Source organism: Sminthopsis crassicaudata, chromosome 6, assembly GCF_048593235.1.
Source record: "Sminthopsis crassicaudata isolate SCR6 chromosome 6, ASM4859323v1, whole genome shotgun sequence".
In the NCBI taxonomy this organism is placed as follows: Eukaryota; Metazoa; Chordata; class Mammalia; order Dasyuromorphia; family Dasyuridae; genus Sminthopsis; species Sminthopsis crassicaudata.
The window spans coordinates 138,004,164-138,024,120 of record NC_133622.1 but is presented as its reverse complement, the minus strand read 5'-3'; the positions used below and the strand labels follow the sequence as shown (position 1 = coordinate 138,024,120).

Below are 19,957 nucleotides of genomic sequence, written 5' to 3'. Positions count from 1 at the left end.
TATCTTAAAATGAGGACATATAGATTCTTTATAGGTTGTAGCCTAACTCGACTTCAAATTCTCCGTGTTCTGACTCATCACTCACCTGGACATACACAGTTGCACCTGATACCCTGGTGGATGAAATCAGCAGCTATGGATTTTGTCAGTCCAATCACAGCTGCTTTGGATGTGCTGTATACACATCTGTTGACAACTCCTGAAGACAAAGACCAATATTCAGAAGGCCAAGAAAGCAAAATGATGATGCTACTTATTAGAAAGAGGAAACATAAATCTTTGCTCCATCTTTTGTACTCTTTTCTGATTTCCTTCTACAACTTAATTGTTTACAGGGTTAGAGGGCAATGAATGGATGAGAAGGGAATGGGATAGAGAAACAAACAACATCTTTGATGGTTCTCCATTATTGTGTCTGTGGAATAGAGCCAGCACTCCTATTCATTTCACATGATCACTGTAATTTTAGTAATTTAGAGAAGGTAGATCTGGGGTGGGAAGACAGAGGAATATAATGAAGAGACATGTGATGGGCATAAACAGGCTACAATACTTTAGAGACAAGAAGAAATAGTGGAAAGGATGTCAAAGAAGTATACGAGTACAAAAGAAGACAGGCTGTGGGGTGGGAGTAAAGATTAATGCATAGTTGGCAATCAACAGCCTGCAGATTCCCCAATGGAGAGCATGTAGGTTTGCCCTTTTGGCAGATTTTTTGGAAGTTATGAACAGGAGTCACTAGGGAGAAAAATGACATGGATAGGCTTTGATCTCCATTGGTGGAGAAAATACTACATGAATGAGATCATAGATCTGACTAATTATGTGAATACAAAAGAAATGATGCAATAAATGGAAGGGCAGGAGTCAAAGATCAGTACATCTGGACTCCTGATATTAGTGAAAATACTTTACCTGGAGATTCTAAAACTCAAGAGCCCTGGGTGAAAATTTTAGCTCATTCATTTTACTAGTTGTTCAATTATGGGCAAGTTATATAATTTTTTCCTGTGCAAAATGGGAATAAAGTTCTGACCAGAATGACAAATGATAATTCAAAAGTTCCTCTAATGGAAGTACCTCTCAAGACTTCCTGGAAGGGAATAAGCATTTATTTAGTGCCCACTATGTGCCGGGCAATTTGTTAAGTATTTTTTACAAATATTATCTCATTTGATCCTCACAACTCTTCAAGGTAGATGCTATTATTACCACCATTTTATAGTTGAGGAAACTGAGAAGAATAGATGTGAAGTGGCTTGCCCAGGATCACACAGCTAAGTCAGTATCTGAGGCCAGATTTAAATTCAGATCCTTCCTGACTCCAGGCTTACTGGTCTGTCTAACACACCATTATTTACCTCAAATGCAGAAAACAGTTATTCAATGAGGCTAACTGTGGAGAAGGACTTGGGTGGGGAGAAGTGATGTCACAAAACCAATTTGAGTTACTGATCCATTGAGAGATAGAATGGGAGACATTTGTAAATTCCTACCCAGACAGGATAAGTGTAATGAACATTTGAGATGGCCATTTTGAGCTGCTTATATGATTATGAGTTTCTGTGTTCTGCCTTCATGAGCCGAGGGGTGTCATTCCTTTTTTCATGGATGGAGCAATCAGCTGTAAGACTTACCACACCACCTCTTATTCTATGGGCCTTCCCCAACTATAGGATAGAATACTCTGAGCAGTGTTGAAGTATGGAACTTGAAGGCTATTTCCCAATTCTGGCTATAATCATTGCATTACTAAAGTTCTGGAAAAGTCTTTACTACTGTTCAAGGTCCAGGATTGTATGGAATTTGAACTTCTAACAATCCATGAGCACTGAAGTTAGTGAAGCTTAGACTGAGATGTGGTAAATTCACAGAGAGGCAGAGAGGTAGTTAGAATATTACTATACTGACCATATGTGGGGTAGGGAGAAGCCCAATGACCTAGTACAATAATTTCCTAGTGGACAGAGTGTTTCTAGTAGACTGTCAGAAAAACCAGTCTGTTAATGTTCTCAGGACCCTTAGGAATTATGTGGCTGTTGTACCCATTGACTAAATAATATGTTTGATTTGTCTCAGAATACACAGGTCACTTAAAAGGAAAGATTTGTTTGAATTTAAAGGATATGGTCTGTACTAATTAATGTACTAATTAGTCTCTACTAATCAATTTGTTCAAATGTAGATATGAGAGTATGCAAATCCTCCAAAAGACAATCTTAATGAATTATAAATAATTCAGGAATTTCCTAGCCGGTGGATTATCTAGATCACTGCTTGTCTGCCTTCTGTTATTTATAATTTTAGTGTTCTTACAGAATTTCCTTAACCAAAAGGTGAGCAAGATAAGACAAGAAAGTATTTTGCAACTTGTTCACAGCTTTGGTATAAGTTCTAATATTTAGGGAGAAAAAAAACCCTTATGAATAATAAAGAATTTTCTGGATTACATCAAATTAAAAAGTTTTTGCACAAACAAAACTAATGCAAACAAGATTAGAAGGGAAGTAACAAATTGGGAAAACATTTTTACAGTTAAAGGTTCTGATAAAGGCCTCATCTCCAAAATATACAGAGAATTGACTTTAATTTATAAGAAATCAAGCCATTCTCCAATTGATAAATGGTCAAAGGATATGAACAGACGATTTTCAGATGATGAAATTAAAACTATTTCTACTCATATTGATCAGAGAAATGCAAATTAAGACAACTCTGAGATACCACTACAAACCTGTCAGATTGGCTAAGATGACAGGAACAAATAATGATGAATGTTGGAGGGGCTGTGGGAAAACTGGGACACTGATGCATTGTTGGTGGAGTTGTGAAAGAATCCAACCATTCTGGAGAGCAATCTGGAATTATGCCCAAAAAGTTATCAAAATGTGCATACCCTTTGACCCAGCAGTGCTACTCCTGGGCTTATATCCCAAGGAAATACTAAAGAAGGGAAAGGGACCTGTATGCGCCAAAATGTTTGTGGCAGCCCTTTTTGTAGTGGCTAGAAACTGGAAAATGGACTCCATCAATTGGAGAATGGTTGGGTAAATTATGGTATATGAATGTTATGGAATATTATTGTTCTGTAAGAAATGACCAACAGGAGAAATACAGAGAGGCTTGGAGAGACTTACATTAATTGACGCTGAGTGAAATGAGGAGAACTAGGAGATCATTATACACTTCAACAATGATACTATATGAGGATGTATTCTGATGGAAGTGGATATCTTCAGCATAGAGAAGAGCTATTCCAATTCCAATTGATCATTGATGGACAGAATCAGCTACACCCAGAAAAGGAACACTGGGAAATGAGTGTAAACTGTGACCATTTGTTTTGTTTTGTTTTGTTTTTCTTCCCAGATTATTTTTAGCTTCCGAATGCAATTCTTCCTTTGCAACAACAACAACAAAATTCGGTTCTGCACATATATATTGTACCTAGTATATACTATAAGATATTTAATATGTATGGGAATGCCTGCCAATCTAGGAGAGGGGATGGAGGGAAGGAAGGGAAAAACTTGGAACAGAAGGGAGTACAAGGGATAATGTAAAAAAAAAAATTGCCTATGCATATGTACTGTCAAAAAAAAAGTTATAATTATAAAATTAATTAAAAAGAAAAAAGAATTTTTCTGGATGGTCAATCAATCATTTATCACCACATTAAGTGTTAGGACTATAAAGACAAAATAAAATTGGTCCCTGATGTCAAGCTAATATTGCATGAAGATATTTATTATCTTTGTCATATGTGTCTTCTAATACCATGGCTGAGAGCTGGTTATACACCAGTACCTTTTGTAATAAAAAGTATGATTTCCTGAAAATTGATAACAGATTTACCTTTGATGCTAGAAGCCACAGAGGACATGTTGATAATGTTGCCAGATTTCTGGGCAAGCATCTGTCAAAATAAGATAAATATTATGTGATATACATTCTATTTCAGAGATTAAAAATGCCATTGCCACAAAAGGTAAATTTTGTAAGGACAAATGAATAAAATAGACAAGTCTAACTATTGGTCAACAATAGGCCCAATTTTATAGCTTCTCACCTGACTTCCTTGGGAAAGGAATGGTATGTATATGAAACCAACTTGCCTAATGGGATTACTAATATGATGTGTAAAGAGATCAGCAAGATGGCAAATATTAAAATAATAGAAGTATGAATGGAACTGATTAATCACCTATTCTATGGCAAGGAATTAAACTAATTGCTAAGAATACAAAGATAAAAATGAAAAAGTCTCTGCCTCTAGAGCTTATATTCTACTGGATCTGATGCATTCGTTTTAACTCAGCACAACATTTAGTAAGGACCTACTATATATAAAGTATTGTGCCCCAAATTGGGGTTACAAATATGAAAAAAAAGAAAATTCTCTGTCCTTAAGGAGGCTATATTTTAATGGGGAGAGAGGAGAAGAGAAGATACAAAATGTACACAGATAAGAGAATACCTGGTAATTTGGGAAAGAGAACACTGATAATTAAGGATATTAGCAAATACTTTCTAGAAGAAATTATACATCTTAGAAAGGAGAATAAAAATATTAAGAGAAATAGATGAGGAGGGAATGATTTCTAGACAGAGGAAATGATTTGTATGAATACATGAAGATTAAAGGCAAGAGTATTGAGTTCTGGGAATAACCAGTAGTCTATATTGCTAGAAGATAAGAACTAAGGAAAAAAAAATTGAATTTAGCAGTTGAAATCACTGGTAATTTTTGAGAAAGAGGTTTACTAGATTCTTGGCATTAGAACCTAGATTGCAAGGGACTGTAAGTAGGAGGAGGCAGCAAGAGATGTATAAAATATTTTCAAGGAGATTAACAGTAGAGGATGTGGGACATTGACTTAAGGACATTGTGTGAGGAGAGATGTGTGTGTGTGTGTGTATATGTGTGTGTGTGTGTGTGTGTGTGTGTGTGTGTGTGTGTGTGTGTGTGTGTGAGAGAGAGAGAGAGACAGAGAGAGAAAGGGGGGGGCGAATCTTAAAAAAAAATTTGTAGAGAGTGGGGAAAGAGCTAGTAGAAAGGGAAAGTTAAATGTTAAAGAGGGAATGAATGATAGAGGATGCAAACACCAAGATGAGATGGGAGGGAGTGGGAAGAAGGTCACAGGTAGATGGGCTGGCCTTGGCAAGCAAGTAAGTGCATCTTGGTTGATTTTTGACTTTGGTTATTGATTCAATATGATAGTAATTACCCTTTGGGAAAGATGGCAGATGGAAGCTTACTTTAGGAAGAAATGCCTTAATCATCAAGTACATGCTTCGGACATTCAGATTCATGCTAAAGTCCCAGTCTTTCTCTTCACAATCCAGGATGTTTCCATGATGGACGAATCTGGAAAAGTAGTTACAAAGTGAAGGATTCATCCTTGTTTTTTTTCCCATTACACATATAAATAACTATTTAATTGGCATTTTTATCATGAACTCTGCTCTCCAAACAAAGCAAGGATGGGCAGGATTCCTTCCAGCTTCTTAGGATTCCCTGACTTTAACAGTTACAGCTAGTTGACATGATGAATAGAATATTAGACTTGGAGTCAAAAAGACCTGAATTCAAATCTCATCTCAGATACTTGCTAGCTATGCAATCTTGAACAAATAACTTTAAAAAGTCTCTTTCAGTCTTGATTTCTTCATCTGTAAAATCAGAATATTAATAGCCCTACTTTACAGGGTTATTGTGAAGATCAAATGAGATAAGATATGTATAGTACTACATAAATGCTAGCTATTATCTTTATTTTATATTTCTCTATGCATGTATACTATTTTATATATCTCTATATATAGACATACTATCATAAAATAGATTGAGTAGCATGTCCTACTAATCAGTCAATGTCTGTATTACTATATACCAGGTATTATGCTAGGTGATGAAGATAAGGTGAAGAAAGACAGCCCTGCCATGAAGTTGTTTATATTCTTTTGAAGAAAACCACAAACACATATTCACTTTAGTGAAGACAAAGTATATATAACCAGTAGTCCTCAAACTTTTAAAATAGGGGGCCAGTTCACTGTTCCTCAGACTGTGGGAGGGCCGGACTATAGTAAAAACAAAAACTCACACTCTGTCTCCGCCCCTCAGCCCATTTGTCATAACCTGGTAGGCCACATAAATGTCTGCAGCCCGCTGCATCTGGCCCGCGGGCAGTAATTTGAGAACCCCTGATATAAGACAATATAATGTAATATTGTGACGACACTACGTTGATGTTGTTCAGAAAAGACCTCTTTTAAGAATCGGGATTTGAGCTGAAAATTAAAGTTAGCTAGCTTATTTATTCTAACAAACAAAGGTAAGAAAGGAGTGCATTCTAGGTATGGGGGAATTGGCTGGAATGTTGAGTGTAAGAAAGGGAATAATAATAGCTAATAAACCTGAAAAAGGAGTCTGGAGCCAGTTTATGAAGGGCTTTCATTGACAAGCAAAGGATTTTGTATTTGATCAAGAGTTAATGGGGGCCAATAAACATTTTTGATTAAGGGAGTGGGGTAATCAAATCTATTCTTAAGGAATATAACTTTAACAACTGTGAATAGGAGAGAGAATTGAGACAGGGAAAATAATTATATGAACATAATGAGCAAAAAATTTTAAGTTTAATCTTGAAAAGTAGATTCTTGCTTTGATTTCTCCACTTACGAGATAAATCATTTCAGTTTCTGGGACTCGATTACTTTGGCTATAAAATGAAGAACTAGATTAGAAGATCTCTAAGACATTTTCCAGGTCTATTGTTTTATGATTAAAATAAACAATCCATATCTTTCTTTTTTTAATTTAATAATTATATTCTCATGCAACATGATCATCATCTTAATTCATCTTCAAATCATCAACCAAGCTTAAGTGTAAGGTTATAAACAAGAAGACTTAAAGCATACATTTATGATAATAGTCCATTCTAAGTTACTTAGTCTATGAGTATTTTAATATCGTCTATATATGAGTACTATAGGGGCACAGAAATATAAAACATGGTCCCCCGCCTTCAAGAAGCTTTCAGTCCAGATAAGGAGAGATTAGGATACAAGAAAGGTCATCAGACAATACAAAACAATTATTATATCTCTTCATATATAGATATATATGTATAGATCTATGCTTATTTATATACATATGTATATGGTATTCTAAAAGTTTTAATAGTTTTAAGCTATTAAGTTATATAGTAGCTATTAAATTAATTATACATGTATAAACACAAAAAATATAGAGCTAAATTTCAAGAAATAAATTCCAAATGTTGGAAGTGTTTAAAAGGTATGTATGTCATTGAGACTCCTAGGTGAGGGAGACCTTATAAAAAGAACTAGGATGTAGGCTGATCTCCCTTGATAGAGATATGAAAGATAATATCCTTCTAAACTAGCTTTCATGATAAGATTGTCCAGCTAGCATATTTAGAGATGGGAAAGCAAGACAGCTCTCTGAAACCTCACTATAACAGAGCAACTTAGGGCCAGATAGTCCAGTATTCTTCCCCATATAACCACTTTTATGTTCCCCTGTGTTATGGGTATCATTGGGGAAAGTTTGTCCATTAGGCTGGGATGCAAATTGCTTAAAATTTTAAGTCCAGTGTCTGACCAAAGTTTAATGATCACAATGGTAATGTCACAAGGTTTATTACAGTGATATCCTTGACAAGTGTTCTAAATCACTATATCATAATCTTCTAAATTCACTGTTATTTTGGCTTCCCTGTGACAAAAGATCTGGGATTGGCTGTTAGCAATCAGGACTCTTGCTTAAAGAAATCTAGGTAATAAAAATATAGACAAATATATATTCTCATTTGCTTTAGACAACAAGGCCATATTAATTGCCAGGGCTGGATTACTTGGGAATCTTTGGTAAAATGTAAATGGTCCACATCTAGCCAGTGCTCTAACCAAACCTTCATATTGGATATTGAATTTATCTACCATGGCTAAAGTAGGTCAAATCTCTTTGTTCAATTTTATTTCCCTTTTCCCTCTTATTTTTCTTTGTCTTTTTCTTCTTTTCTCCCTTTTAATGATGTCTTTTTGCACTTATACACTGTAACATCTGGAAATAACTTCCTATCCCAGACTCCTCCCCTCAAGAGGACAAACTTCTGTTGTGTAACATGTTGAAAATTATTTAAATACAAAAAATTCTCAAGAATTTAGGGAAAATCAAAGAATGAATTACCCAGCAACATTAAAAAGAACATCAAGTCTTTCAATTTCCTTGGAGAACTTCTCAATTTGTTCCTTTTTTGTCACATCAAGAACTTGAGTTTGAATGCCTATGAAACCAAAAATAAGGACACAAATTTTATCGAAATATATTTAGGGAAAAAAAAGAGAGAATCCAGAAAAACTCCTGACAACACCTTTTGGGTACACAGACAGTAACTGGGCATGATTTAGATGATCAGCAAAGATGATCAGACTGAGAAGCAACATTTAGGCAAGCAGGAAGAAAATCAAGAAAGAACAGGGTTTTAAAAGCCTATAGAAAAGAGAGTGGCCAGAGGAGAGGGTGATCAATAGTGTCAGATTAATAGTTAATAGGCAGTTATTCAATAAATATTTATTAAGTACCTACCAAATGTTAGGCACTGTGGTGAGTGCTGCATAAGCACTTAATAACCTCTTAATCATATTGGATGTAAAACTTTGAAAACAAGCTTTTTAAGTTATTCCATGACTGGTTAGCAAGGTCATTTATTTAATTACCAAGTGAGCTTGTTATAATTTCTTCTGTTCCATAGTTATAATTTGTTCTAGGATTTCTGTCTTTAAAAAATATCTGTAAGTGGAGAAAAAAATGTAGGAAGTGGGAGGAATGGAATAAAGCTCCTATTCAGATCATTTTGTTCAATAGGGCCATGGATTTAGAAGTCAGTAGACACAGTTTCAAGTCAGCTCTGCCAAAATGGCCTTAGACAAGACATTTAATTTTCTTAAACTTCATCTTTCTCATCTATAAAGTGGGCTAATGATACTTATGCTACCTATAACACAGGGTTGATGGGTGATCAAGCTAAAACAGGAATATGGGTTGTGATCATTATTGTTGAATATGAAGGATAGAGTATACTTTGCTAATGCTAAAAGAACTAGAAATGATATTAAACTGTCTATTATTTGAATTAGTCACAAACAGTGACAGCTCAGTAGTGCAAGAGATACGAGTGTCAGATTTGGAGTCATGAAGATCTGAGTTTAAATCTAGCCTCAGATACTTATTCCCTGAGTGACCTTGGCAAGATTCCTTGACTTCTGCCTACCTCAGTTTCCTCATCTATAAAATGGATATAATATAATGCCTTTCTTGCAGGGCTGCCATAAGGCTCAAATGAGGTAATATTTGAAAAGCAATTTGTAAATATTATATAAATGTTAACTTTAAAAAAGCATCTGAAAGTTTTCTTAACAATGTTTCATATGATCATAAAAGCGATGTCTTATGAAACAAGAATAGTTCAGGGCAAATCTTATTACAAATATCATTCCAACAAAACTTATTCTATAGCAAAGATTTCAAAACCCTAGTCTACTGATGATTTATTAGAATCATATACAAAGTAATAAATCCAAGCATAGATCAAGAATTTAGAAATCTCCATGGTGCTCTTAGCTGCCCCATCAAGTTGTACACAGAGATAGTCTAATCAACTTAAGAGTGCTGTCCTGGAGTCAGAGGATGTGGGTTCAACTTATGTCTCTACCACTTACAAGTGACTTTGAGCTTAATCTCCCTGTGCCTCAGTTTCCTCATCTAAGTTTTCTTCATTAAAGGAGTTGGACTGGATGGCCTCTGAAATGATACTTTTAACACACTATTATGACTTTTAGCCTTAAAAAAAAGCTTAAAAGAGCTATAAAATGAGTGATGCCCTTCAACTGGGGAATGGCTGAATAAGCTGTAGTATATGGAGATAATGGAATATTATTGTTCCACAAAGAAATGATGAAAAAGTTGATTTTAGAAAGGCCAGAAATATTTATACAAACTGATGCTGAATGAAGCAAGCAGAACTAGGAGTACATTGAACACATTAACAGAAAGAATGTGCAATGATCAACTATAAAAGACTTAGTTCTCAGTGATTCAGAGATCCACAGCAATCCCCAATAGATTTTGGACAGAAAACACCATCTACATCCAGAAAAAACAACTATGGAGATTGAATGTAAATCAACACGTTTTATTCACTTCTTTTTTTTTTTCTCTTTTCCCATGGTTTTCCCTTTTGCTCTGATTTTTCTCTCCCAACATGCTTCCCAAACAATGTGCATTAAAAATAAATAAATTTAATAGAATAAATTTTAAAAAAAAAGCTTTTAAACCCACAATCAGGATGGCCAGTGCTAGACAGCACTCACCTGCATATTCATTTAGCTCTTGAAGCTTGGATTCATTCATATCAGTTGCTATGACTTTGGCCCCTTCTTTGGCAAAGGCCTAGACATGATACACAAATAATTTCCTTCATAAATGAACATGACTATAAATACTTCATTTTCAATTTTATTTCTCTAAGCTATTAGAAGATAATAGTCACTATGTAGTTAACTATTAATACTGTATTATGCATTTTAATCACAAATCTCTCAAACAATTTTTATTATTTTATAACTATTCTAAATATTCAAGCATTTTATATCACAGACAAGATATAGAAACAAAAGATTCAATGAACTTAAAACAGTAACTGGCACACAGTAGATGTTTAACAAATGTCTATTGAAAGGGAATTAATGAAAAAAATGTAAAGGAAGATGGTCTAGCCCTAAAACTGGACCTAAAACTATAATATAAAGTGGCAGTCATCAAAATTATTTGGTAGGGCTAAGAGAGTAGAAGATTAGTGCCATAGGTTAGGTACACAAGATACAGTAGTCATTGACTATAATAATCCATTATCTGATAAACTAAAAGACTCCAGCTTCTGAGATAAGAACTTACTATTTTATAAAAATTGCTGGGAAAACTGGGAAAACAGTATGGCAGAAACTAGGCAATTGACCAACATCTCACATCCTATACTAAGAAAAGGTCAAAATAGATTCATAATTTAGACATAAAGGTGTTGTGCGAGTTTCCTTTTATTGTTCTGCCTCAGTTTTTCTAAATTGTTCTGTCTCAATTTCCCTGAATTGTTCTGCCTCAGTTTCCCTGATTGTTCTACTTCAGTCTCCCTGAATTGTCTATACTGGCCTCTCCATATTTTGTAGCAGTCCTTGTGAACCAGTCTTTCTATCTCAGACTGTTCTAACCTTTATTTGTTAGATTTGTCTTTTTGTTCTAGATTTTGGTCAAATGATGGCTATATTGACGTGATTCTGGGACCTGGATCAGCCCACTGGATGCTTTGACTCTCTAATCTTTATCTTGCCTCAGTTTCTCCAGCATTAAAAAGGGTTATAGTGAAAGCAAATTAGAACAAGGGATAGCCTACCTCTCAGATCTGTGGAGAAGGAAGGAATTTATGACCAAATAAAAAAGAGAACATTCTGAAATGTAAAATGGATAATTTTGATTATGTTAAATTAAAAAGGTTTTGCACAAATAAAACCAATGCAGGCAGGATTTGAAGGGAAGCAGAAAGCTGAGGAACAATTTTTACAGCCAATGTGTCTGATAAAGATCTCATTTTAAAAATACATAGAGAACTGACTAGAATTTATAAGAATCCAAGTCATTCCCCAATTGATAAATGATCAAAGGATATGAACAATTTTCAGATGAAGAAATTAAAGCCATTTATAATTATATAAAAAAATGTTCTAAATCACTACTGATTAGAAAAATGAAAATTAAAACAGTACCATTTCATACCTCTCAGATTTAGCTAAGATGACAGAAAGGGGAAGGGGGAAACCTGGGACACTAATGCATTGCTGATGGAATTTTGAACTGATCTAATTTGGGAATTTTGCCCAAAGGATTATCAAATTGCGCATACCTTTTGATCTAGCAGTGCCACTACTGGGTTTATATCCCAAAGAAATCATGTGCAAAAAATGGTTGTAGTACCTGTTTTTGTAGTGGCAAAGAATTAAAAACTGAGTGAATGCCCATCAATTTGAGGAAAGGCTGAATAAGTTATGGTATATGAATGTAATGGAATATTTTTGTTGATTAAGAATTGATGAACAGGTTGATTTCAGAAAAGTCAGTAAAAGACTTACATTACATGCTAAGTTAAGTGAGCAGAACCAGGAGAACATTGTACACAGTAATAGCAAGATTATGCGATGATTAACTATGATATTTAGATCTTCTCAAAAATTTGATGATCTAAGACAATTCCAATACATTTATGATGGAAAATGCCATCCACATCCAGAGAGAGAACTATGGAAACTGACTATGGATCAAAGCATAGTAATTTTTTCCTTTTTTTGTTTGCCTTTTCTTTCTCTTGTTTTTCCCTTTTGAGCTGATTTTTCTTGTACAACATGACAAATAAGGAAGTATGTTTAGAAGGATTGTACATGTTTAATCTAGATGATTGTTTGCTATCTTAGGGAGGGGGTAGGAGAGAAGGAGGGAGAATTTGGAATGCAAAAATCTTAAAGGAATAAATGTTGAAAATTATCATAATATGTATTTGGAAAAATAAAATACTATTGAGTGAAAAATGTTGATTTATTGACTGAAAGAGAGCTAGAGGGAGATTAATTGAGATGCTTAAATTTGCATACCCCCATATGTCTTTCTTACCACAGTAATGAGGTCCTCATAAGCTGGGTGCAATTGGCAGAAAGGGACTGGAGCAATGAGGGAATTGCTCCCTGGGGTGGGCAGGAAAGGGCACTGATAGGAATTAGTTTTAGTTCCACCCTCTATGGAGGTCATGGGCAGCCCCACCTTGCTCTGTCCAGTCAGAAATCCAAGTATCAAACCCCTGAGGTTGAATTTTCCCTATCCCTCTTGGGGTTCTAGTCCACCACAACTCTACATCAAAAGTGATTTTTCTCCTTACTCCTTTCCCATGCTACATGGCATCTCTCCTCTGATTCCCTCATCATGGCTCCTTGTACCTTTCTCCTTGTAGTTAACTAACTCTTTTAGTGTGCTAAACTCCTCTATGGATTTAGCCTGCCAGCTAAGGTGTATTCCCTCCTTTTCTACTGGTTAATTGTGGGCTCCACTAGGGAACATAGTTAATTGTTAAAACTCCTTTCCTTGCTAACTATATGCTTTCCCAACTCTTATTTCATATTTATCACTCTTGATTTCTTCATTTTGCCTGTATAACCTCTTCTCCTAAATAAACCTACCTTTTGCCAGAGAATGGCCATTGTGAATTCTTCACATGATTGAACCCCAACCTGCAATCTCATCATTTGGTGCTAAACCCCAAAAACATCCTTTGGAACAAGGAATCACTCTCCTAGATCACATCATTTGGTAAATCACATTACCAGGATAATCTGAAGTAATATTAATAGGAATTTTAAATAAGGAAAATATCATAATATGTTAAAATATATTTTTGGAGTTGAGTCAATCTATTAAAACTCCTGGATTCAAGTCAATAAATAACCATAAATATTTTTATTCTTCCTTGATTACTTCCCTCAAAACTTAAAGGGTCACATATAAAAAGTTCAAGTGACAGTTTCTGAGTAATTAATCATGTTAGCAATAATTAATAAAAGAGTAAGTGGCAGTCATGCCAATGACCTCTCATAGAACCCATTTGATGGTTCTCAAAGAACCCTTGGAAGATGGGGGTGTTCCCAAGGGTGGTAATCAACTCTGTTTGGTTAGCAATTAATAAGAAAGCATATTACGATGAGAGGTGAATCTGTTCTAATAAGAGGCTAAGGGATGTGACAGATCAGTCTTTCTCAGAAAAGCCTCAGGTAATCTAGACAAAGGATCTATCTTTACTCAGATCTGGCCCAAAGGAACACAATGCTCTGTCATTTACTTTGGAAGTTTTTCTTGTTGGGAGAGGCAACAACCCCCTCCCAGGATCTAAAATTTGGGCAATCTCAGCCACCAACAATATCTTTCAGGTGTTATCTTGGCTTGGTAGAAATTGATGATCTAGAAAATTAGATAATTTAAAAGTAGATAATTTAAAGACTATTTTCCTTTTGAACAGGTGACTATATTTCAAGCAACAATGGAACAATTAATGGAATGACCTCTTTAGAGTTCAGAAGAACCTTCACATATATCAAATTCTATTCTTTCACCATTTTTATGGTACATATAATTCTGGGTATATCTAAGAATCAGTGGGCAAGTCTAAGAGTAAGGAAGATCTGAGTTCAAGTTCTGCCTTGCTGATTTCTTAATCTCTCAGAGAGTTCTGAGATTGTAATTAACACATTAATTGTTCAGCTACATCAGTGGAGGGAATTTTCATACCAGAACTCTGTGAAAAATAATTCATTTGGACCCCATCTCAATTGCCATCAATATTAATCAATTTGAGATCTTACATAAATCACATAGGGATAATTAGATAGTTTAGATATATTAGATATATTAGTTTAGATATATTGCAATTATAGTTGGCCTCAAACTTTAATGTAATGTAATATAATGTTTACAAAATTATGAGGCTTACTTAAGCAATCACAAGAATGCTATAAAGATATCTCCAATCCTACTTTGCTTAAATTCCATTTCTAACTTTAGCATAGGTGGGATGCCTTGTTGTCCTAACTTATTTTTGTACTTCCAGATTATTCTCTTTTAGTCAGTGGAGATGCCCCATGTTTCACCCAACCTGAAATTAACCTGCTATAATATGTCATTTTTGGCCTTCAAGAGCCAAATGAGAAATCTGTATTTTACTATGCCTCTTACATATTTGGGAATCAAACCCTAAAAAACAAGGTCTTGGAAGAAGGAGCTCATATTGTGAGGAAGATCTGAGATCCATTTCATTGGAGGGGACCATAGACCCTTTAATAGAATGCCATTAGCTCAGAGTTCTTCCTCAGTCTCTTTTATTGTAGGTTGGACGATTACAATTCCTACAGCTCTCCACAATGATAAAATCATATCAACTAGAATCATAGTTTGAAATGATGGTATTTAGATACCAATAGTGGCAACACAAAACAGCCTTACTAGGGGAGATTGTAGTACCACAAATTAGTATCTGTAGTAATGGCAGGATGAGATAAAAATAGGTAGCACTTTCCTCTACCCCCATCCAGTAAAACTGGTGCTGACTAGAGTATGCACAGATGATAAGACAAGATAATTACTACTACTTGAGAAAGCACTTCCCTGCTTCTCTCCCTCCCTTTGATATCCTGGGCTATTTGCTCTTGGTAAATTTGCACAATCCTAGTTGTCCTCAAAATGACTCTATTGGCCAACATTTTACTCTTATTTTACCCAGAGAGACTCAGACAAAGTAGTGGTGACTTTCCAAAATGAAAATGAATTGATAAAATTTGTCAAAATGTATTTCCATAAGCAAAGGAGTTAGTATTACAATAAAAAATAACCCACTCAGCAAACCTGAATATAATCCTTCAGGGGAAAGGTGGATTAAGAAGACTTGGGGGGGGGGGAGATTTTCTTTAGAAGGTAGAGTTTTAATTGAGATTTAAAGAAAGCTAGGGAGCTTGGTAGTCTGAGCAAAGGAGGGAGAACAGCTAGAAAAAATGCCTAAAGTTGGGAGATAAGAGAATCTGGTTGGACAGCTAGGAGACCAGTGTCACTGTAAAATGGGAATCATAATACCAACTATCTCCCAGAATTATTGGGAGGATAAAAAGAAATATTTATAAAGTGCTTTGTGAACCTAAAGTGATACACAAAAATTAGCTATTAGTTTTCATATTTTCATATTATTATATGAAACTTACTAAAGCAGCTGCCCGACCAATTCCTTGAGCAGCAGCAGTCAAAATGATGACCTTCCCATCAAGTCGACCCATGGTACAGTCTGCAGAATAATTAAAAACATTAAGACAAATACAAATATAAAGGCAACATATAAAGGCACTGCTGACTAAATAATTTTATCCAGTTAATCTTCCAAAGACCTTCTGTAAGAATTTAAGACTGTATCTCTGTAGAGATTAATCCTCTTTTTAATTTATTCCCACTGACCTATGAACTAAAGGTGAGAAAAAAGAGGTTCATCCAGTTGGAAATTGTGCTCTACAATCAGCTAAGCACAAGTAGTTAATATTGATACAATATAACTTATTTCCCTCAAAGCCAAGGAATGCCTTGGAGGGATTTCTAGGAAGAATCTGGTCTTAGGTCTCCTCTATGGGCCCTTCCTGTGTACTATGGGCATTCAAAAGTGTCTATTTAGGTGCAGCAGCAGAGATGCAGTAATGAAGAATCAGGAGATCTGATTTCATATCCTGCCTCAGCCGTTTATTATTGAGCCTGGGCAAAAGTGATTTGATTTCTCTCCTTCTTAGTTTCCTTATCTACAAAATAAGAGCTTCTACCTTAACAGGACTGTTTTTTGTAAGCTTGAATACATATAAACAAATGGATGCTAAGTTCAACACATAGTTAAAGACTTTACTTTACAGTCTTCTAATGTGTTGGTTGATCTTGACTGTTAAACTGGAATGAATCCTCACAACTCAAAATCTATGATATTCTGAAAGACAGCTAAGAAAATAATTAGATAATAGCTTCATTCACTCTTACATTACCAGGAACAACCCATTTGGAATGTTCCTAAATGTATTCAATAAAATACATAGGAATGTAAAGGAAGTTGGTTATGGTGAAAAATGACTATGAAAATGTTTTTAAAACAAGTTCACAGACCCCCCCACTCTGGGTTCAGAACCCCTACTCTTGACTGCACCAGGGACTCTGGGTTAGCACCTCCCAGCTTCCCCCTTCCCACTCTTAAAAGCTATGAGAGAAGAAAGGAAACAAGCATTTATTAAGTGCCTACTATATGGCAGGCATTGTGTCTACACTAAGCTTAGCTTTACAAATATTTTCTTGTTTGATCCTAAAAACCATGAGAAATAGCTATTATTATTATGATCACCTCTATTTTACAGTGAGGAAATTTAAGCCAAAAGAATATATGTTGTTTTTTTTAACAGATGAGGCAAATAGAAATAAAGTGACTTGCCCAGGATCACATAGTTAAGAAGTATCCAAGGCTGTACTCCAGGACTGATGCTCTATCAACCTGGTTGCCTTTCTGTGCCTAGATCCACTCCTAAACTTCAAAGCAGAATCCTATCACATTTGTAGCCACAGAGAAACAATGCAAGGATATATATAACACTCATTCTCTGAGCTACCTTTTCCAAAGAATTGTGGACCAACCCTTCCCTCACAACCCCAAAGTAAAAATAATTAAAAGACTCCAGCCAATCCTCACCCTGCTGCTCCAAGGTTCTCAGTCCTTACCAGGCCCCTGCTTCTTAGGTTTTTCTCCCAAACTTCTTTCAATTGCAACAATATAAGAACCAATGTTCATTCACCTGGAGGAATAACTCTGCTGCTGCCAGACTTTAGAGGGCAGCTCCAGAGTGGGAGGGCAATACAGATGGAACATAATAGGCTTAAGTAGAGCAAAGGCCCATGTGAGTGAAGGTCATTACTCTTAGACCTTGGAGAGGAATAAGAGAGTTTCCTGGAGAAAAAAAGTTAAGCATTAATGGATAAGTAGGGCTTTAACAGGTTGAGGGAGAGGTGGGAAAGAGTAAAAATTATATTAGGCAAAGGAACCAATTTTGGGAAGAGGATGCTGAGTTAGATTTGGGGCACATTAAGTTTGAAGCACCAGGGAACCTTATAGGTAGAGACAGGAGCCTGGAGGTAAGGGTCAGAGTGAAGGATCTGGAGTCAGAAAGTTCTGAGTTCAAATGTTGTCTCAGACACTTACTAGTTTCTCAGATACTTACTGTTCTGCTTTGCTTTCCTCATCTGTAAAAGGAGATGGAAAGGAAATGGCAAACTACTCCAATATCCTTGCCAAGAAACTCCCATATGGGGTCTTAATGTCAGACTCTCAAAAGGACTGAAAAAAAAGTAAGCAGTTGAGAGGTGGCCAGTGGAGAGGAAAGAGAATGAATAAGCATGCTGATTATTGAAGCAAAGCCTTCGGTCATACTTTGCACCATCTAAAGCAAAATATTTGCTTATACTGGAAGTCTTGGAGGAACAAGGAGAGGATGAGATCCAGGATAGAAGTTGACTTTCTTATTTTTGTTTGTTTTTTGGAGGTAAAGGGGTTAAATGACTTGCCCAGGATCAGACAGCTAGTTAACTATCTGAAGATAAATTTGAACTCCAGTCCTCCTAACTTGAGACAGGGTACTCTATCCACTATGTTACCTAGCTGCCTCTAAGAATTACTTTAGTTAATAAAAAATAACTTTTCTTTCAGACATGGAAAAGGAAGAAGAGAATAATTAATGATGTCAAGAAACTGTAGGAAAATAGGAATGGAAGTTGAGGGAGCCCTTTTCAAAGTCCCTCAGGCTTGTCCATGAAGTAAAATGCTGATCATCTGGAAATGTGGATTGCAACTGGAGTCTTGAAGTAAAAAAAAAAGAAAGGTTTGGTTCATTGGGGTATGAGACAATAAGAAAATATATTAATGGTACGTATTCTTAGTAGTAAAAGCCCAGCTGAGGTTATGTAACATTTTTGTACGCTGGATGAAATGTTCTCTATTGGCACAAGCGAAAACAAAAGTTATTTGCTTAGGCCTAGAATCCTAGAGATCTAATACTGAACTCAAAAACAGGTAAAAAGTAATGCAAACTTACCTCATAAGCTTTTAATCATTTCCCCCCACAAATTTCCACTTAAAATTATATGAAGGAAAATTACATAGGGAAGGCAAATAAGTTGTACTCACCTAGGGCTCAGCTCCCAGCCTAAAACCATTGACCAGAAAAACATGTGACTCCAAAGTGCATCTTGGGATTTGTAGTTTTGTTCCAGTGTTTTGCTTTTAAAAAAAAAATCCTAATTCTTTCTTGAGTGCTGCCATCTAGCATAGCTCAGAATGGGCACATGTATCATTTATTCTAGGGAAAGGAAAAAGCAATACAAGATAATCTATGAATTAGTTCATAGACATTAAGTCTTTCATCCTTATAAATGGATTAAAAATTATTTTTATGTAATCATAACCATTTTTGTGCTAATAATTTTTCTAGTAATTCACTGAAAAGGAATTTTTATTATTTCTCCGTTAGAAATTCTTAGTTTGAAAAAAAGGATAATACTAGTAATGTCCCAAATGTGGCCAAAAAAAAAAAATCAAGGTATTTCAATTGTCTCTGTTTATGAAGCTAGATTGATGTTTTGGTGTGGTGCTAGTTTCATAGCAAGAAAAAAGTCTCAAGTATGTTGGAGATGAGATTTAAAATTTTTTTTTGTTTTTTTTTTTTTTTTGAGGCTATTGAGGTCAAATGACTTTCCCAGGATCACTCAGCCAGGAAGTGTTAAGTGTCTAAGGTCATATTTGAACTCAGGTCCTCCTGACTTCAGGGCTGGTGCTTTATCTTTGTCAAAAACAGATTGGGAGAATTCCGATTTGGATAGCTTTTGTTTAATCACTTATCTGCACATTTCCAAATTAATTCAACGGGAACATGATTCCTGCCCAACAAATCAACATGACAATATGTGCATTGGAAGTTGTCCAATGCACATCCAATTGCATCAATTAGGAAGAGACAAAAGAACAAGAAAAAGTGAAGAAAGGCTGAAGGGTTTAGATTATTTTGCAATTGCTTTGAACCCTTATGAAAAGCATTCTGTAACAAGAACTCTATTGTTGATTTTAAGGAAAAGAAGATATTCCATCACAAAATTTGTGTTGAAAGGAGCACAATAAATCATTCCCCACTGAAGAATACATATTCTTATCACTCCTTAAGATATACTTTTCAAAATCTGGAAAGACTGGCCTTCTCTATTGGAAAGAAGAAAAAGCAATATCTA

At 35.3% G+C, this 19,957-nt stretch overlaps 1 protein-coding gene across 6 annotated transcripts in view; it reads right to left on the bottom strand.

The window, feature by feature from the left end:
* The window catches only part of BDH2 (3-hydroxybutyrate dehydrogenase 2), a 37,290-nt gene extending 18,375 nt beyond the window's left edge, over window positions 1-18,915 (bottom strand). Inside the window, exons 1-7 of one of the 6 annotated variants that reach the window (XM_074276454.1) lie at window positions 18,864-18,915; window positions 15,871-15,950; window positions 10,405-10,483; window positions 8,222-8,318; window positions 5,260-5,368; window positions 3,856-3,916; window positions 86-199 (exon numbers count right to left, since the gene is read on the bottom strand). In XM_074276454.1, the coding sequence (XP_074132555.1) occupies window positions 86-199; window positions 3,856-3,916; window positions 5,260-5,368; window positions 8,222-8,318; window positions 10,405-10,483; window positions 15,871-15,942 (532 nt within the window). In that variant the 5' untranslated portion in view covers window positions 15,943-15,950; window positions 18,864-18,915. Of the gene's footprint in view, window positions 1-85; window positions 200-3,855; window positions 3,917-5,259; window positions 5,369-8,221; window positions 8,319-10,404; window positions 10,484-15,870; window positions 15,951-17,375; window positions 17,500-17,901; window positions 17,976-18,771; window positions 18,843-18,863 lie in introns of those variants that run through there. The other 5 variants (XM_074276456.1, XM_074276452.1, XM_074276453.1 and 2 more) reach the window with 5 other exon arrangements.
* Between the last annotated feature and the right edge of the window lie 1,042 nt (window positions 18,916-19,957).